The 18,101-nt window shown below is 46.0% G+C and overlaps 1 protein-coding gene and 1 pseudogene across 1 annotated transcript in view; both read right to left on the bottom strand.

Annotated features, from left to right (window-relative positions):
- LOC137309366 (probable G-protein coupled receptor 139) overlaps positions 1 to 12,464 on the bottom strand; it is a gene marked incomplete at its 5' end in the record, with an annotated part of 31,473 nt that extends 19,009 nt beyond the window's left edge. The window contains 2 exons of the mRNA XM_067977617.1: positions 4,812 to 4,878; positions 11,510 to 12,464. Of these exons, the coding sequence (XP_067833718.1) occupies positions 4,812 to 4,878; positions 11,510 to 12,464 (1,022 nt within the window). The remainder of the gene's footprint in view (positions 1 to 4,811; positions 4,879 to 11,509) is intronic.
- On the bottom strand, positions 4,168 to 4,339 carry LOC137309395 (U2 spliceosomal RNA; annotated as a pseudogene).
- Positions 12,465 to 18,101: the final 5,637 nt, after the last annotated feature.

The raw sequence follows: 18,101 nt of genomic DNA, 5'->3' as shown, positions 1-18,101 counted from the left end.
CTGGGGTACAGTTCTATGCACCCTGACTCTCACTGGGGTACAGTTCTATGCACCCTGACTCTCACTGGGGTACAGTTCTATGCACCCTGACTCTCACTGGGGTACAGTTCTATGCACCCTGACTCTCACTGGGGTACAGTTCTATGCACCCTGACTCTCACTGGGGTACAGTTCTATGCACCCTGACTCTCACTGGGGTACAGTTCTATGCACCCTGACTCTCACTGGGGTACAGTTCTATGCACCCTGACTCTCACTGGGGTACAGTTCTATGCACCCTGACTCTCACTGGGGTACAGTTCTATGCACCCTGACTCTCACTGGGGTACAGTTCTATGCACCCTGACTCTCACTGGGGTACAGTTCTATGCACCCTGACTCTCACTGGGGTACAGTTCTATGCACCCTGACTCTCACTGGGGTACAGTTCTATGCACCCTGACTCTCACTGGGGTACAGTTCCACGGACACTGACTCTCACTGGGGTACAGTTCCACGGACACTGACTCTCACTGGGGTACAGTTCCACGGACACTGACTCTCACTGGGGTACAGTTCCACGGACACTGACTCTCACTGGGGTACAGTTCCACGGACACTGACTCTCACTGGGGTACAGTTCCACGGACACTGACACTAATAATGACATACCATGGATGAATAAAGAGATAAGATCAGAATTGAAACTAAAGAAAAAGGCATATACTCAGCACCTGGTCAATAAAGAAGAGGATGACAAAAGGGAATACGAAGAGGTTAGGAAATAAGTAAACAAAAAACCTATTCGGAAGGCAAAGAGGAATTACAAAATTAAATTATCAAAAAATACTTTTTAAAAAGTAAAGTATTCTACAGACACATAAATAACAAAAGGAAAATCATGATAGGGGTCGGGCCACTAAGGGATGCACAAGGTAAACTCACAGGTAACGGCAGAAATGTGGAATCATTACTTTGCCTCAATATTGACACTAACAAGATGGATAAGACATTAGAAGCAGAAATCAAAAAAGTTGTAAAGACATTTATGATAGAAAAGGGGAGATAATTGATAAACGAGTCAAACATAGAAAAGAATAGAAGGATATGCTGATAGGGTTAGATGAAGTACCTGAACTATCTCCTCCTTGAAGGCCTCCCTTTGCTCTTTAACTGTTTTACCTGATAATCTTTGTTCCCATTCCATCAGGGCCAGATCCCTTTTCAACTCACTGAAATTAACCCTCTTCCGATTAAGTATCTTCAACTTTCATTGTCCTTGTACTTTTCCATAATTACTCTAAACCTAATCATATTGTGTTCACTGTTTCCAAAACACTCTCCCATTGAAACTTGCCCCACTTCATTCCCCAGAACTAGATCCAGCACTGCTTTCTTCCTCGATAGGCTGGAAACATAATGATCAAGAACCTCAGACATTGACAAAAGCTTAAACTATCCCAGCAGCTCAATCTAATACAGCACCTCCAACTAACCCAGTAACTTAAGCTAAAACTGCACTTGCAGCAAATAGATTACCTCAAACTAAAGCTGCCGCCCTAAGTAATCCAGCACCTCAACATAATCTAATACCTCAAGCAAAAACAGTACCTCAGACCAGCCCAGAACCTCAAAATAACCTAATACTTCAAAATAATACAGCCTCCAAACTAATCCAACACTTCAAGCTAACCTAGCACCTCAAGTTAGTCCAGCACCTTAACCTAACCTAGCTCTTCAAGTAGTACAGTACCTCTAACTGGCCCAGCACCTCAAGCTAATCCAGCACCTCAAGCTAATACCATGTATCTCTGAAACTGACCACAGCACCCTGAAACTGACTCTGGTACTGCAAACTGTGTTCAGGGACCATAACTGAGGCAGTGTTCAATGACTGACTATCCCATCTCCCCAAATGAGTCAGCATCCTGAAGCTGTCCACAATACGCCCCAAACCGATCACATCATCTGCAAAAAAAACACAATACCCAGAAACTGACCCAGTCCCCACACACTTACCTCACCATCCACACATTGATCAAACACCCAAAGCTAATGATGGCATCACACGTTGGGCTTCTGCCTCCTGTAAAATGATAACTGCACTGTCACAGCAAACCACAGCATCTGTAAATGGACCTTAAACAGTGCACATTCCCCCAATACTGAGCAGAGAAACCCCAAACCACAACACCCACAAACTGACACAGAACAACAAACATAGACAGCGATCTCTGATGACTCAACATGCCCAGACTGATGCCAACACTGAGGGATTGTAGAAACCCCTGACGCTCAGCCTTCGGTGTCAGCCTCGTCATGTGGGTTCATTCTGGGTTCGAGATATGTTTCGTGCATTTAATATTTTTAGGCTGATGAATCAGTGTAAGACTTTGGTTCAATCTTGGATTCTGGGCTTGTTTTCAGTTTCAACACAAATTTGGGTACTTGGCTTTTCTTTATGTTTATAATTCATTTTACATGAGTTGGTCACTTTAGAATTGGGATTGGTTCAGGATCCCAGTTCAGTTTTATATTCTGGGTCAGTTTGGTCAATTTGAGATTCTGTGTTGTTTTGAGTTTCTGGTTCAGTATCTGGTTGTAACATACTGCACTCAAACTGACCACAAGAGCTCCAATTAACTCAGGACCCTCAAGACTAACATTCTCCACACATCCAAAAACACCCAGCACTGCAAAATCTTCCACAGGACCCCGGCAAAGACTGATACTCACAGACTGATCTCAATGATCCCTAACATTACATCATATCTTAAAAACAGCAGAAGAGCCTGAAACGAACTACAGAACGAACAAGTGAACCAGTGGAGTCAGCGAGGGTTCTGGGCCAGGTCGGGTTTCCAGGTCTGCTTGGTGTTTCGGGTTTGCTGTATTTTAATATTCTGAGTCCGTTTAGGATAATGGATCAGTTTAGGGTTTAGATCAGCCTGTGATTCTGAGTTGGTTGCAGTTTTGCTTTGGTTCCGGATTCCAGGTCGGTTTAGGATTCTGGAACAGTTTAACGTTCTTCCACTCTGAGAGGGAAATCCAGAGGACCGGAGCTCTTGGATTGACTCGAGTTCCTTTGGAGCTGTAACAATTTAGGCTACGGAAAGTGTCAGTATGAGGGTCTGGGTCAGTTTATGTTTCTGTACAGGTTTAGGGTTTTATGTCGATTTGGGGCTTTGGATCACTGGGTTTTGGGACGTTTAGGGTATCCAGTCATTTCAATTTACATTTTCATTTGGGGCTTAATGTGAGTTTGGAATTGTGGGTTACTTTGTAGTTATGTTGAATGTAAGATTCTGGATCATTTTCAGGTTCTGACTCAGTATTCCGCAGGTGGTCAGTTTAGGGTACCTGTCACTTTTGGGATTCTGGATCAGTTTAGGGTTCCAGGTCAGTTTAAGTTTCTGGGTCACCAGGGGTTCGTGAGCTGATTTAGGGTTTTGTGCAGCTTAGTGTTTTTGGTCTCTAAAGTACTTTGGATCAGAGGGTCTCAAGAAGGGCAAAGGAATCTTGTTCATTGAGAGTTCTGTGTATGTTCAGGATTCCAGGGCACTTTTAAGTTCCAGATCAAGTTGAGGTTGTTCAGAAGTTTGGGCGTTCATGTTCAGTTCAGTTTAGTTTGGGTTCAGGTAGGGTTTGTGTCTCTGGGTCATTTTACAGTTCCTGGTTTATTTGAGGTTTGTATGTGAGTTTAGGGTCTTCCAGTGTTGGGCACCGTGTTGTTTCGGTTTGAGGATCAGATTGAGAGTTGTTGCTTATTTTGTTCAGAGTCATTGTTGGGTTCTGGTTAAGTTTAGGTTTGTGACTCGCTCTGGTTCTGCTTCAGTTTGGGGAAATGGTTCAGTGTCTGATTAAGGGTTAGTTTGGGGATTTAGATCAAGTTATGTTTCAGTGTCAGTTTTGGATTGTATCATTGTATGTTTGCCTTGTCGTGCAAGTGTCTACAAAAGATTGGGGTTCTGGGTCACTTTGTAATTCTGGTCAGTTTAGGTTTCAGGTCCAGTTTGGAAATCTTCAATATCATTTCCACCTCAATATTTATCTAGTTAATCTTCACAGCTTTAATTGAGGATTTATTCCACATTTTTTTTTAAGTACAAAATATCAACTTTATTCTCAGTAATAATACATACAGAGACACTGGAAAAACCTGTTTTTCATTTTGAATATCTCCCCACAGGGAGGTGCACCGTTCCCAGAGACACTGCAATACTGGGTCGATGCGTGGAGTGGACGGAGCAAGCCCCTATTCCATCTCCCTGTTCCAAAAATCAAATTAATATACGGTCCCCAGATAGGGGACGTATCAGATATTAAACTGATAAGAACAGACTTTTTTTTCAAAAAATATACTTTATTCATAAAATTTGTCACAATACATACAATACAGTTGTCATATCACATTTCAAACATACACAATACAGAATATACTTTTTGCAAGATACGTAAAGTACAGTTCAATTATGATTCCAACAATACAGTTACACATTGTTCATTACAGTTCATGACACTCTAGGGCGCCTTATTGCATTACAATCAATAAGCTTATTGATTACAGATTAATTACAGGTACATTACATTTCATTACATAAATTTGTATTTTACATTCTGCCCGAGGTGGGTTTTCCCTGATTGCAGCCCCTCGGTTTACAATGGCGGGAGAGCTCTAAACGAGAGCCTTTCCCCACAGAGCCTTTGCGGCAGCCGCACCCAGCTTCAGTGTATCCCTGAGCACGTAGTCCTGGACCTTGGAATGTGCCAGTCTGCAACACTCGGTCGAGGACAGCTCCTTGCGCTGGAAGACCAGCAAATTTCGGGCAGACCAAAAGGCGTATTTCACCGAGTTGATGGTCTTCCAGTAGCAGTTGATATCTGTCTCGGAGTGCTTCCCTGGTAACAGCCCATAAAGCACAGAATCATGTGTCACAGAACTGCTCCCTTGTGGGAGAAACTGGAACCAGTTTAAAAATAAGGGTACTCCCATTTAAGATGGAGATGAGGAGAAATTTTTCTCTGAGGGTCGTGAGTCTGTGGAACTCCCTTCTCCAGAGAGCAGCGGAAGCAGGGTCATTGAATATTTTTATGGCTAAGTTATATAGATTCTTGATTAACAAGGGAGTCAAAGGTTATCGTAGGTACACGGGAAAGTAGGGTTGTGGTCACAATCAGATCAGCCATGATCTTATCAAATGGCAGAGCAGGCTCGAGGGGCTGAATGGCCTACTCCTGCTCTTAATTCGTATGTATGAACCTGGACAGATACCACTGCATCGCTCTCCAGATCTTCTTTGCAAAGGGACATTCCAGGAGGAGATGGGTGACGGTCTCGTCCCCATCGCAACTTCCTTGGGGACAGCGCGTAGTGGCACTGAGAGGTCAGGAGTGCATGAAGGATCTGGTGGGAAGGGCCCTTCTCACCACCAGCCAAGCTACGTCTTGGTGCTTGTTTGAAAGCTCTGGCGATGAGGTGTTCTGCCAAATGACTTTGGCAGAAAGCCTCATCGCTACACAATGGGGGAATCCTTCCAATCGAACACGAAGGATTGTTAATGTTGTATCCACATCACGTACTTCTGTGCCCCAATAGTTTGTTGTGACACACAATCCATTTCTCTTGTTGTATTTTATACTATTACCGTGCACGTTTCTGTTCTTATGGAGGTGTCTGTGGGTTCCTGTGGGCTTGATGTTGGTAATTTCAGCCTCTCATGCCTGTGTTTGGACACAGCCCACACTGACAGGAGGTAAATCTGTTTCACCTGCTGCTTGTAAGGATCCCACATTAAATCAGTCTGGGCAGCATCAATCCATTACTTGCTGGGAGTGGGCCCACCACAAAAATTGTATTTAATTAATGATCTCACTCAGATAAGATCAGAGCAGGTGGAGTCGGGACAAAGAGCAGAATTAATAGCAAGCTGGGTAAAAAACAGAAAACAGAGAGTAAGTGTTAAAGGTAGTTACTCAGACTGGCAAAAGGTCTGAGTGGTGAATCACAGGGATTGGTGCTGGGACCACTGTTCTTCACCATTTATATAAACGATTTGGACTTGGGAATTGGAAGTATAATTTCATAATTTGCGGACAACACCAAACTGGGGGGTATAGTTAATACTGAGGAGGAGTGCGACACAATACAGGAAGATATAAATAAATTTGCACAATGGGCGTGTAACTGGCAAATGAATCTCAATATAGATAAGTGTGAGGTTTTAAATTTTGATGGGAAGAATAAGTGGGCCACTGCTTCAATAATGGGGTAAAGGAGCAGAGGCGTCTAGGGGTACAGATACACAAATCGCTAAAAGTAACGACACAGGTTAATAAGGCCATTAAAAAAAGCAAACCAACACTGGGGTTCATTTCCAGAGGGATAGAATTGAAAAGCAGAGAAGTTATGTTAAACTTGTATAGAACCTTGGTTAGACCACACTTGGAGTACTGTGAACAGTTCTGGTCTCCATATTATAAAAAGAATATAGAGGCACTCCATAGAGTAGGTGAAAAAAAGATTTACGAGGATGATACCAAAACCGAGAGGTTATGCTTAACAGGAAAGATTGAACAGGCTGGGGCTCTTTTCTCTAGAAAAGAGAAGACTGAGAGGTGACCTGATGGAGATCTTTAAGATCATGAGAGGGTTTGATAGAGGAGTCGTAGAGAAGATATTTCCACTTGCGGGGGAGACCAGAACTAGGGGCCATAAATATAAGATAGTCACGAATAAATCCAATAGGGAATTCAGGAGAAACCTATTTACCCAGAGAGTGATTAGAATGTGGAACTCGCTGCCACAAGGAGTAGTTGAGGCGAATAGCATAGATGCATTTAAGGAGAAGCTGGATCAGCAGATGAGGGAGAGAAGAATAGAAGAATATGCTTTTTTTTTATTCGTTCACGGGATGTGGGCGTCGCTGGCAAGGCCGGCATTTATTGCCCATCCCTAATTGCCCTCGAGAAGGTGGTGGTGAGCCGCCTTCTTGAACCGCTGCAGTCCGTGTGGTGACGGTTCTCCCACAGTGCTGTTAGGAAGGGAGTTCCAGGATTTTGACCCAGCGACAATGAAGGAACGGCGATATATTTCCAAGTCGGGATGGTGTGTGACTTGGAGGGGAACGTGCAGGTGGTGTTGTTCCCATGTGCCTGCTGCCCTTGTCCTTCTAGGTGGTAGAGGTCGCGGGTTTGGGAGGTGCTGTCGAAGAAGCCTTGGCGAGTTGCTGCAGTGCTGATAGGGTTAGATGAAGCAGGGAGGGAGGGGGCTTGTGTGGAGCATAAACTCCGGCATAGACCTGTTGTGGGGAATGGCCTATTTCTGTGCCGGACATTCTATGTCAGATAGGCTGCAGCATGGCTGGTGTTAAAAGTGAATCAGTGTCAAACTGGTGAAAATGTCGGTGCTATTGGGGTGTTGGGGCCGCATCACCTTCCTTAGAATTAATAATAATAGGAACAAAACTTCACTCATTTAATCTTCTAATATGCAGAGCATATCTTTGCTTAGTTCGTGAATAATGAACCTCGGCCCTGCGAGTACAATTGCAACTGACTGTCCACAAAGTTTAATGGAAACTGAGCAACTTGTGTTGATGTATCACCAGCCTGAAAATATAGGGCTCAATTTTAAAAGTAAAGAACAGGTGGGTTGGGGGTGGGGGTGCATTGAAAATTGTCACCTTATCAGACCCGCCTCCAACCCGCTCATTTCCGGTTTTCACGGGGGTGGGCGAGGGGCGGGCGACCAACCCGCTCCCAGGGGGCAGGGCGGGCCTTAAAACCTTTCATGGAGGCTTCAGGCATCCAATTTTTACTAATTCCAGATTTGAACCCCGGGGGGCTCATTCAGGATTCCTGGGCCTTCTATTTTACTCCTTGTGAAAGGAGGTGAGAAGGCCATAGAGTAACAGGTAGGTACCTAGAAAGGCACAGTTTGTGGGTCCTGAGGAGCAGGAGTGCTTCCCCTCGGCCCAACAAGCCTAACTGCACCGACACCCCACCCCCCCGCCGATCACTGATCCCCGACCCTGATCCTCCCCCTCCGACCCCGATCCTTCTCCTCCAACCCCCGACCCTTTCCCTCAACAATCGCTGACCCCTGCAATGACCCTTGATCCCGCACCCCCCCCCACCATCACTGACCCCCGATCCCATCCCACATGACTTGCGACCCCCGTGCCCACCCATGCCCATCCGTGCCCTCCCATCCATGCAAACAAAGATGTACCTGGAGACGTCCTCTCCTTGGCTGGTTTCCTGTCCCACAAAGACCAGCCTGTCAATCAACCGATCAGTCAGACAGGAAACTGACAAAAAAAAATAAAAGACGTCCTTCCGTCAAAATCGTAAGGACATCCGGGAAACCCGTCCTCATGGGTTTCCTGACCTCAAATTGACCCCCGCCCCTTTCCCGGCTCCGTTTTAAAATCACCCTCATAATCTCTGAACATCAACCATGGAGTGGAGTGAACAAATAGGTGGCAGCTGCAGTTAAAGGCAGAGAAATGGAATATATAGAGAGAGACGGGTAGGGAGAGGGAGGGATGTGGAGAGAGAGAGAAAAGTAAATTCCGAAAGAGGGAGGGTGGATAAAGAAAAGGAGTGACTTAAACAGAGAGGGGTGGACGGCAGACAGAGAGATCCAGGAACGGGGCAAAATGTGGGGATTGTGTAGAAAATGGGTCTTCAAAATTGCAGAGAACAGAGCCAGGCACAGAGAGAAAGTGGATAGGGACAGAGTGGGAGGGAAGAGAGAGGGTAAAGAGTGATTGATGGGGATGATAGAGAGGGATGAAAAGGAAGTGAGAGAGTGAGGGGTAGGGAAACAGTGAGGTGGACTCAGAGGTGAGAACTCGGTTGGGAGAGAATGGGAGATGGGGAGCAAGGTCGGGAGGGGTGCGGATCAAGAGAAAGGGACAGGGAGGAAGAGAGATACACTAGTGTGCAAGGAGTTGGAGGCAAATAAGCAGGGCAACAGGAATAGTGAGATAGGCAATGGGAGATGGAGAGGGATGAAGACAGATACAGACCGTGTCAGAGAGAGAGAGAGAGAGAGACTCGAACGGGAAGGTGGGAGACAGAGAGACAGGCCCACGGACAGCTGTGTTCGTGCTGCAGGTCAGCCATTCTTTAAGATTATCTCAGCTATTTAGATTCACAGATTATTCATTTAATGGAGATTTCTTACAGTAAAGAGAGAGCAGGTCCCCAGTGACACCAGGACCTGAGTTTTATTAACATAGCACATGGAGATTTCTTACACAGTCCAACCCCTTACTGGCAAAGTCACACATTGTACAAAAGGGATCCAACAAACTCCTGAAATTTGTCACAGTTACAAAGAAGGTGATTCATATATTAGTGATAACACCCTGTGTACAACTTGCTGTCTACAGGAACTGAGCTAACTGGAGCTATGTTTACTTTTTAAAAAAACTGTGTCCCCGACCCTGTCTCCCCGTGTGTCCCCGACCCTGTCTCCCCGTGTGTCCCCGACCCTGTCTCCCCGTGTGTCCCCGACCCTGTCTCCCCGTGTGTCCCCGACCCTGTCTCCCCGTGTGTCCCCGACCCTGTCTCCCCGTGTGTCCCCGACCCTGTCTCCCCGTGTGTCCCCGACCCTGTCTCCCCGTGTGTCCCCGACCCTGTCTCCCCGACCCTGTCTCCCCGTGTGTCCCCGACCCTGTCTCCCCGTGTGTCCCCGACCCTGTCTCTCCGACCCTGTATTTGGCGTTTTCCCCTTTCACTCTTTCTCTGACTGAAACTTGTCTGATGAGTGGTAACACTGTCATACAAGGTACTTTCTGAATCCTCACTGCCTGTCTGTACAATTCACCTTCTCCCCCTAACCGCTGTGGTGTTGCCGTGGATTTCTTCCAAACACACATTGGCCTCACCCCTTCCTGCTTTGTCAACATCTCTTCCTTTGAGCATTATCTCTGGACTCCTCCTCTTCGATCACCTCCCTGCCGATCCCCATACCCCGCCCTCCCATTGCTCCACTGATCAGATCTCATTGACCTCCATTGGTTTCCTGTCCCTCAACACATTCCCTATAAGTCCCTCCAAGGTTTGCCTGTCCTACCTCTGCAAACGCCTCCATCTCCATGTCCCACACTCTTTGATCCTCCAACACTGGCCTTCTGTGTATTCACTCATTCCTCAGTTCTCCTTCTGCGGCAGTGTCTCCAGCTAACCCGGCTTTACTCTCTGTTAATCCCTTCTGACTGACGGAAACTTCATCTACTCCTGTTAAATTCCTCTATTGACTATTCTAACTGAGTCATAAGTCATTATTAAAAAAATATCAGGCTAATCGGCCGTTTTAAAACAGCAACGGACCTTCTGCGGCCTGGATGAGTCCGTGTTTCATGTCTACAAGGAGTGTGAGAGGTTGCAGCCCCTGTTCCACTATTTAAAGGGGCTACTCCTCAACTTCTGGCTGCGCTTCAGTCCCACGCTCCTCGTCTTTGGCCACCGGGTGAGGAGGAGGGCCGGTCAGTCGGAGGATCTGTTCCCGGGCCCGGCCAAGGTGGCCATCCACAGGTCCAGGTTAGACCTGGCCCGAGGGGGTGGTAGCTCTGACTGCCGGCCTCTCTTCCGTGGCCTTGTCCGCCCCGGGTGGCCCTGGAGAAGGAGCACTCGGTGTCCGCCGGTTGCTGGAGGCTTTCCGCGACCAGTGGGCACCGCAGGGGCTGGACCGTACAGTCGACATCAGCAACAACTTAATGATTTAATTAAATAAGTTTCTTTTGTCCTTCTTTGTATGATTTGGGTTTAATTAGTTGTGCCCCTTAAAAAGAACAGCGACTGAATGTGGAAACATTCCTTCACTGTGATCAACACCAGTCATTCCCAGACTATTGAGGACAACCGGCTGTTAAAATATCAGACACGGAGTTACAGGAATGTTTTAAGGGGGCCCAGAAATAGTTAAAAGAGAGAATTAACCCCACAGATGCTGTAGGCGGGCTCGATTATTAGTCCAGTCCAGTCCCCGACCCTGTCTCCCTGTGTGTCCCCGACCCTGTCCCCCCCCCGTGTGTCCCCGACCCTGTCCCCCCCGTGTGTCCCCGACCCTGTCCCCCCCGTGTGTCCCCGACCCTGTCCCCCCCGTGTGTCCCCGACCCTGTCCCCCCCGTGTGTCCCCGACCCTGTCCCCCACGTGTGTCCCCGACCCTGTCCCCCCCCGTGTGGAAACTAATATCCAGTCGCTAATTCACAGCCCTTCCTCCGGACAATTACATTTCGGGTCAGACTCCCTGAGGACGTGTTTAAAAAATGATCTGAATACAGAACATGTTTTGATAATGTTACTGTCTGTTGCTTTTGCTCATTTTATGTCGGGTGCTATTAAATTTAATTTTGATCTAACTTATGACAACAAATTAGTTTAAAGGAGATATCGATGGCCCTGATGCTGAGTCCCTTTGGTAAATTGAGGTGATAATTGTGATCTGGAATTGAGTTGTGATGTTGGGAAGTCAGTTCCCGCTTCACTTCAGCCGTTTTCCTCATTTGACCAATTTACCAATTAGAGTAAACGGATATTTAATCACATTGAGCAGCTCCTCTCTGAACTTACTCTGGGTCACTGTGTAAATGGCCGTGTTCGTGCAGGAACTCAGAAGCTGAAGCATAATTCCCGCTTGTTCGAAGGTTGCAAAAGGGTTATAGAAAGATCTGTGTTTAAAGATGCTTTTAATTCGATAACATAAAAAATATACGACCGTTGTCATCCAGAGCAGGATAAAACTGCCGGATATGGCAAAAAGTAAAACGATGGACCTTCTGCGGTTCTTCATCTCAGGGTCCTTGTCATTCTCACCATTGCTGAGGTCCCGGAGGCTCCTTCGGGCCCGACTGGCCACTAAAATGCGTCTGACGGTGAGAGCATTAAACAATAAAATCAAACAGAATGGAAGCAACGGGGTTAACAGCTGTTCAATCCAAGAAAATGCGATCCATGTGGGTAGATTATAAAACTGTGATGATACAAGGCAACCCCACGGTATATTGTTAATTGTTACATACGGATACGAATTATACACGAAGGGCCGGGGAATGTTCTTTAAACCGAACAGCGCGCTCAAAGTCACGATAATCACAAGTGAAGTTTTCTCAGTGCAATATTTTGTTTTCAGCTTCTGACAACTAATGGCTACAAAACGATCAAAGGTAAAAGCGACCGTTAACCAAACAGAACTGTCTGTGGCAGTAGGAGCCAGGAAGAGAATGAATCTGCAAACAGGAGTGTAGAGCAGGAAAGTGTCCCGCCAATAAAGATGAGCAATCCGATATAAGATCACATTGCAGACAATCACCAGGAGATCCGCCGTCGCCATGGCCACCAGGTAGCGAGTGATACATTTGGAGAGACCGCACTTTCCACGGGACAGGATCACAATCGCCAGCAAGTTCACTGAGAGAAAGAGAGAAACAGAAACAGTGAAATCACTAACCGGGCTGATCAATGAGCTCTCAGTTTAACCGATGTACATGGGCTATGATTGTGTTTATTTATTGGTTTTGCCCCTTGGCTTCTGCCTTCTGTTCCGAAGGAGCAGCTCATTCTGGGAGGTTCCTTTCGGGTGACGGTGGCCCCGGGATCCCTCACCCGACAGCTGAGTCCTCACTTGTGACCCTTGAGATTAAGTTTATTCAGTCGATTCCGACACTGGGAGGTCCACGGGGCAGGACGTCAACAAATTTGAAAGCAAATGCGACAAGATAATTTCCCGTAAATTAGGCAGACAGGCAGGTGGAATGGGCGGGACATGGCAGATGAAATTTAATGCAGTGAATTGTGAAGTGATACATTTTGGCAGGAAGCATAAGGAGAGGAAATATAAGCTAAATGGTACAATTCTAAAGGTGGTGCAGGAACGGAGAGATCTGGGGATATATGTGCACAATTCTTTCAAAAAGGAATTGGATAAATACTTGAAAGGAAAGAAAATTGCAGGGCTGCGGGGAAATGGGACTAACTGGATTGCTCTGACAAAGAGCCGGCACCGGCTCGATGGGCCGAATGGCCGCCTCTGTGCTGTAACAACTCTATGATTCTAAGAGATGGATCCCAGAAGCCGCGCTATATAAGAACAAATGACCGCCAACTCTCATTCATGTTCTCCAGCTAAACCCCTCTTGAATTAATGCCAAGTCTGGTTTCCCCCACTCTCCACAATAACATACATGGGCAGCAGCATGCAGTCATTAGTACATAAGTACATAAGAACATAAGCAATAGAAGCAGGAGTAGGCCATCCAGCCCCTCGATCCTGCTCCGACATTCAATAAGATCATGGCTGATCTTCGACCTCAACTCCACTTTCCCGCCCGGTTCATTCTCTTGGAATCTAAAAATCTATCGATCTCAGTTTTGAATATATTCAATGACTCAGCATCCACAGCCGACTGGGGTGGAGAATTCCAAAGATTCACAACCCTTGGAGTGAAGAAATTCCTCCTCATCTCAGTCTTAAATGTCTGACTCCTTATCCTGAGTCAATTATCTCTAGTTCTGGACTCTTCAGCCAGGGGAAACAGCCTCACAGCATCTACCCTGTCAAGCCCTCTCAGAATCTTACATATTTCAATGAGATCACCTCTCAATCTTCTGAACTCCAGAGAGTATAGGTCCATTCTACTCAATCGCTCCTCACAACCCTCTCATCCCAGGAATTAATCGAGCGAACCTTCTATTTATAAGCTATAGTTCAATTGGGAGCACTCTCGCCTCTGAGTCAAATGGTGGTGGGTTCAAAGCCCCATTCCACGAAAGTTGCACCAACAATCTCGGCCGATCTTCCAGTGTCGGACTGAGGGTGTTGCTCTGTCAGTAGATACTGTCTTTCAACCAACATCACTAAGAAATCAAATTATTTGGTGATTATCACATGGCTATTTGTGGGACTGTACTATGAGCAAATGAGCTGCTGTGGTTCCTACATTACAACAGCAGCTGCACTTCAAAAGTACTTTATTGGTTGTAAAGCGCTTTGGCAGGTCGGGAAAGGCGTTAGGTAAATGCAAGACTTTCTTTCTTTTCTTCATTGCATCCCCTCGAAGACAAGTATATCCTTCCTTAGGTAAGGAGACCAAAACTGTACACAGTATCCAGGTGTGGTCTCACCAAAGCCATGCACAATTGCAGCAAGACTTCCTTACTCTTGTACTCCAACCCCTTGCAATAAAGGCCAACATTCCATTTGCCTTCCCAATTGCTTGCTGTAACTGCATGTTAACTTTCTGTGTTTTGTGTACAAGGACACACAAATCCCTCTGAACATCTACATTTAATAGTTTCTTATCATTTAAAAAAAATCTGTTTTTCTATTCTTCCTACCAAAGTGAATAACCTCACATTTCCCCACATTATACTCCATCTGCCACCTTCTTGCCCACTCACTTAACCTGTCCATCTCCCTTTGCTCACTCTTTGTGTCCTCCTCACAGCTTACTTTCCCACCTAGCTTTGTATCGTCAGCAAACTTGGATACATTACACTCGGTCCCTTTATCTAAGTCATTCATATAGATTGAAAATAGCTGTGGCCCAAGCACTGATCCTTGTGACACCCTACAAGTTACAGCCTGCTAACCTGAGAATGATCCGTTTATTCCTACAGTCACCTTTTTTCACCAAGCCCTTACAATACTTTAAACATCAAATGCATAAAAGTCCTGTAAAGTCATTGCAGGAATATAATTATGATCTGAGAGGAACATTTGATGGGAATACAAGATTGTACCTTCAACTCAGGAGGACAGTTTCTGTCACATGTTTTATTTATCTGATGCGTATTCCATTTGTTCCCTGTCCTTCTATCCTGAAGACACTGAATCATGCCGGGATACACAGCCGCAATCTGCTCTCCGGAACCCCAGGCGATCGGTCCTCGGGAAACACGACAATCTCACCCGGTCCTTCCTCACCCGATCTCCACAACAGGCGCGCTTTCCACCAGGAGGTAGTGGATTACACTCAGGACTGTGCGCCCTGCCTGTTTTACCCCTGCCTGGCCAGGGAGCACCAAGGACACATTTAGACCCCAGACTCGACAGGTCAGCACAGAGCGAGGGTGAGTTACTCGGTGCATTGACCAATGGGATAAGAATGAAAGTTTTAGCTGTATCACAAAACTTTGCAAAATAACATTCTATGTTTACCAGACTCAGCGTTGAAATAGTTCAATGTTCTGTTACTTACACCATACGTGCTGATAATGACCTACCAGGTAACCCAATTGCTGCGAGAATAGGGTAATAAACTGCTTCTGTCTCCGCAATTGCAGGCACATGCATTTCTCTGTGGAGACGATTAATTTCGATGCTGTAAAGAGGTATGCGGACTTCAATGTCAGGTAACGAAGTTAAAGCAGCGAGATACTTATAGTTCAAGTAAACCTCTCATGAGACAATTAGATCGCATATCTGCTGATATTACTTACAGACTCTTGAACAAACAGGTTTTGGTCCCATCTGACCTTTGACTATCACAATCATTAAGGTGACGGAACATTACACATCGACCAGCTGAGTAACCTTTTGGAACAATGAATTGTACAAAGGCAGAGCCACAATTTCTAAGTTAAATATATTAAATGAAGATTCAAACCACAAGCACACCGTGCAAGAAATATGGAAACTCAGTTCACCAATGTGAAAGTTCTACTTGAATTTTCTGTACTCCCATTGCCAGCCTGGTCCGACTATTCCCTCTATCGCCACCGATAGTTTGTGAATTGTAATTCAGTTTAAATGGAAAAAAACAAAATTAACCTGGAACAAAAAGTGACCACGAAGCTGTCAGGTTATCCTAAGTGGTTCACTATTGTCGTTTAAGGCAGGAAACCTGCCGTGCTTACCGGTCTGGCCGATACGTGATGATGAACTGCCCTCTGAAATGGCCAAGCAAGACACTCAGTTGAATCAAACCGCTATAAAAAAGGTTAAGGAGAATAAAATCGGACGGACCACTTGGCTGCCTCCTAAGCATCGAATTCGGACATGACAAAGGCACACCCAGCCCAGTCGACCATGAAAACTCTTCCAACATCTGGGGACTGGCGCCAAAGTTGGGACAGCAGTCCCACATTCTAGTCAATCTTACAGAATCAAAGCTATCAGCAAAAGTCCCACCATCATCCTTGGGTACATCCTCCCCCACCGGCAGGCCTGACCCACCTGAAGTGGATATACAGTGTGGTGCGAGTGACCCTGGAATTCTTCAACATTGACTCTGGACCACATGAAGTCTCAAGGCCTCAGGTCAAACATGGGCAAGAAAACCTCTTGCTGATTATCACCTATCACCTCGCCTCAACTGATGAATCAGTTCTCCTCCATGTTGAACACCACTTGGAGGAAGCACAGAATATACTTTGGGTGGGGATTTCAATGTCAGTCACCAAAAGTGGCTCAGTAAAACCACCATTGACAGAGCTGGCAGAATCCTGAAGGATATAGCTACTAGACTGGGCTTGTGACAGTGAGTGACAGAAACAACATAAGGTAACAATCTACTTGACACCGTCCTCACCAATCCACCTGTCGCCAATGCATCTGTTCATGACAGTATTGGTGGGAGTGACCACCGCACAGTCCTTGTGGAGACCAGGTCCCAACGAGGAAGCCCTCTATCGTGTCATGTGACATTCTCAACTTGCTAAATAGGAAAGATTAAGAACAGATCTAGCAGCTCATAACTGGGCATTCACGAGGCACTGTTTTGCCATTGGCAGCAGCAGAATTTTAATCCACCACAATCCGTAACCTCATGTCCCGGCATATCTCTCACTCCTCCATCACCATCAAGCCAACCCTGGTTCAATGAGTAGTGTAGAAGTGCATCTCTGGATCAGCATCAGGTGTAGCTGAAAATGAGATGTCAACCTGGTGAAGCTTCAACACAGGACTACATGCTAAACAGCGGAATCAGTAGGCGATAGACAGAGCTAAATGATCCCATAACCAACGTATCTGGTCCAAATTCTGCAGTCCTGCCATATCCAGTCAAAAATGGTGGCGGAGAATTAAGAAATTAACGGGACGCAGAGGCTCCCTGAACATCCCCATCCTCAAAGGTGGTGGAGCGCAGTATGTGAGTGCAAAAGACAAGGCTGAAGTGTTCGCAGCCATCTTCAGCAAGAAGCACCAAAGGGATGATCCTTCTCGGCCTCCTCCTGAGGTCCCCACCATCACAAATGCCAGTCTTCAGCCAATTCGATTCACTCAACAAGATATCAAGTCACGGATGAACGCACTAGACACAGTAAAACTATGTGCCCCAACAACATCCCAGCTGTAGTGCTGAAAACATATGTTGCAGAACCAGCCAAGCTGTTCCACTACATCGACAACACTGGCATCTACCAGTAGGAAGAATAAGGAGGCCTCACACTACTTGGATAATAAAAGTCCAAATTGGATGGAGGACCAAATGGTCTAGGGGTACAGATACACAAATGACTAAAAGTAGCGACGCAGATTAATAAGGCCATAAAAAGGCAAATCAAGCACTGGGGTTCATCTCCAGAGGGAAAGAATTCAAAAGCTGAGAAGTTATGTTAAACGCTTATAGAACACATGGAGTACTGGTCACAGTTCTGGTCTCCATATTATAGAAAGGATATAGAGGCATTGGAGAGGATGCAAAAAAGATTCACAAGTATGATACCAGAACTGAAAGAATATATGATGTGGAGATGCCGGTGATGGACTGGGGTGGACAAATGTAAGGAATCTTACAACACCAGGTTATAGTCCAACAGTTTTAATTGAATATCACAAGCTTTCGGAGCTTTCCTCCTTCGTCAGGTGTGTGAAGGTTTCCATAAAAGCTCCGCATATATAGTAACAGAACAATGCCTGGTGATTACAGATAATCTTTCCAACTGCCTGTTATCACACCTCTGCATGGATGGTGTTCAGACAGGGGAACATTACACCCAAGACCACTGAATACGCAAGCGGTCAGATTACAAAGACATAAGAACATAAGAAATAGGAGCAGGAGTAGGCCAATCGGCCCCTCGAGCCTGCTCCGCCATTCAATAAGATCATGGCTGATCTGATCCTAACCTCAAATCTAAATTCATATCCAATTTCCTGTCCGCTCCC

Source organism: Heptranchias perlo, unplaced genomic scaffold (assembly GCF_035084215.1).
Source record: "Heptranchias perlo isolate sHepPer1 unplaced genomic scaffold, sHepPer1.hap1 HAP1_SCAFFOLD_163, whole genome shotgun sequence".
Classification (NCBI taxonomy): domain Eukaryota; kingdom Metazoa; phylum Chordata; class Chondrichthyes; order Hexanchiformes; family Hexanchidae; genus Heptranchias; species Heptranchias perlo.
Note: the sequence above shows the minus strand (reverse complement) of the source record. Positions and strands in the feature narration are given on the sequence as shown.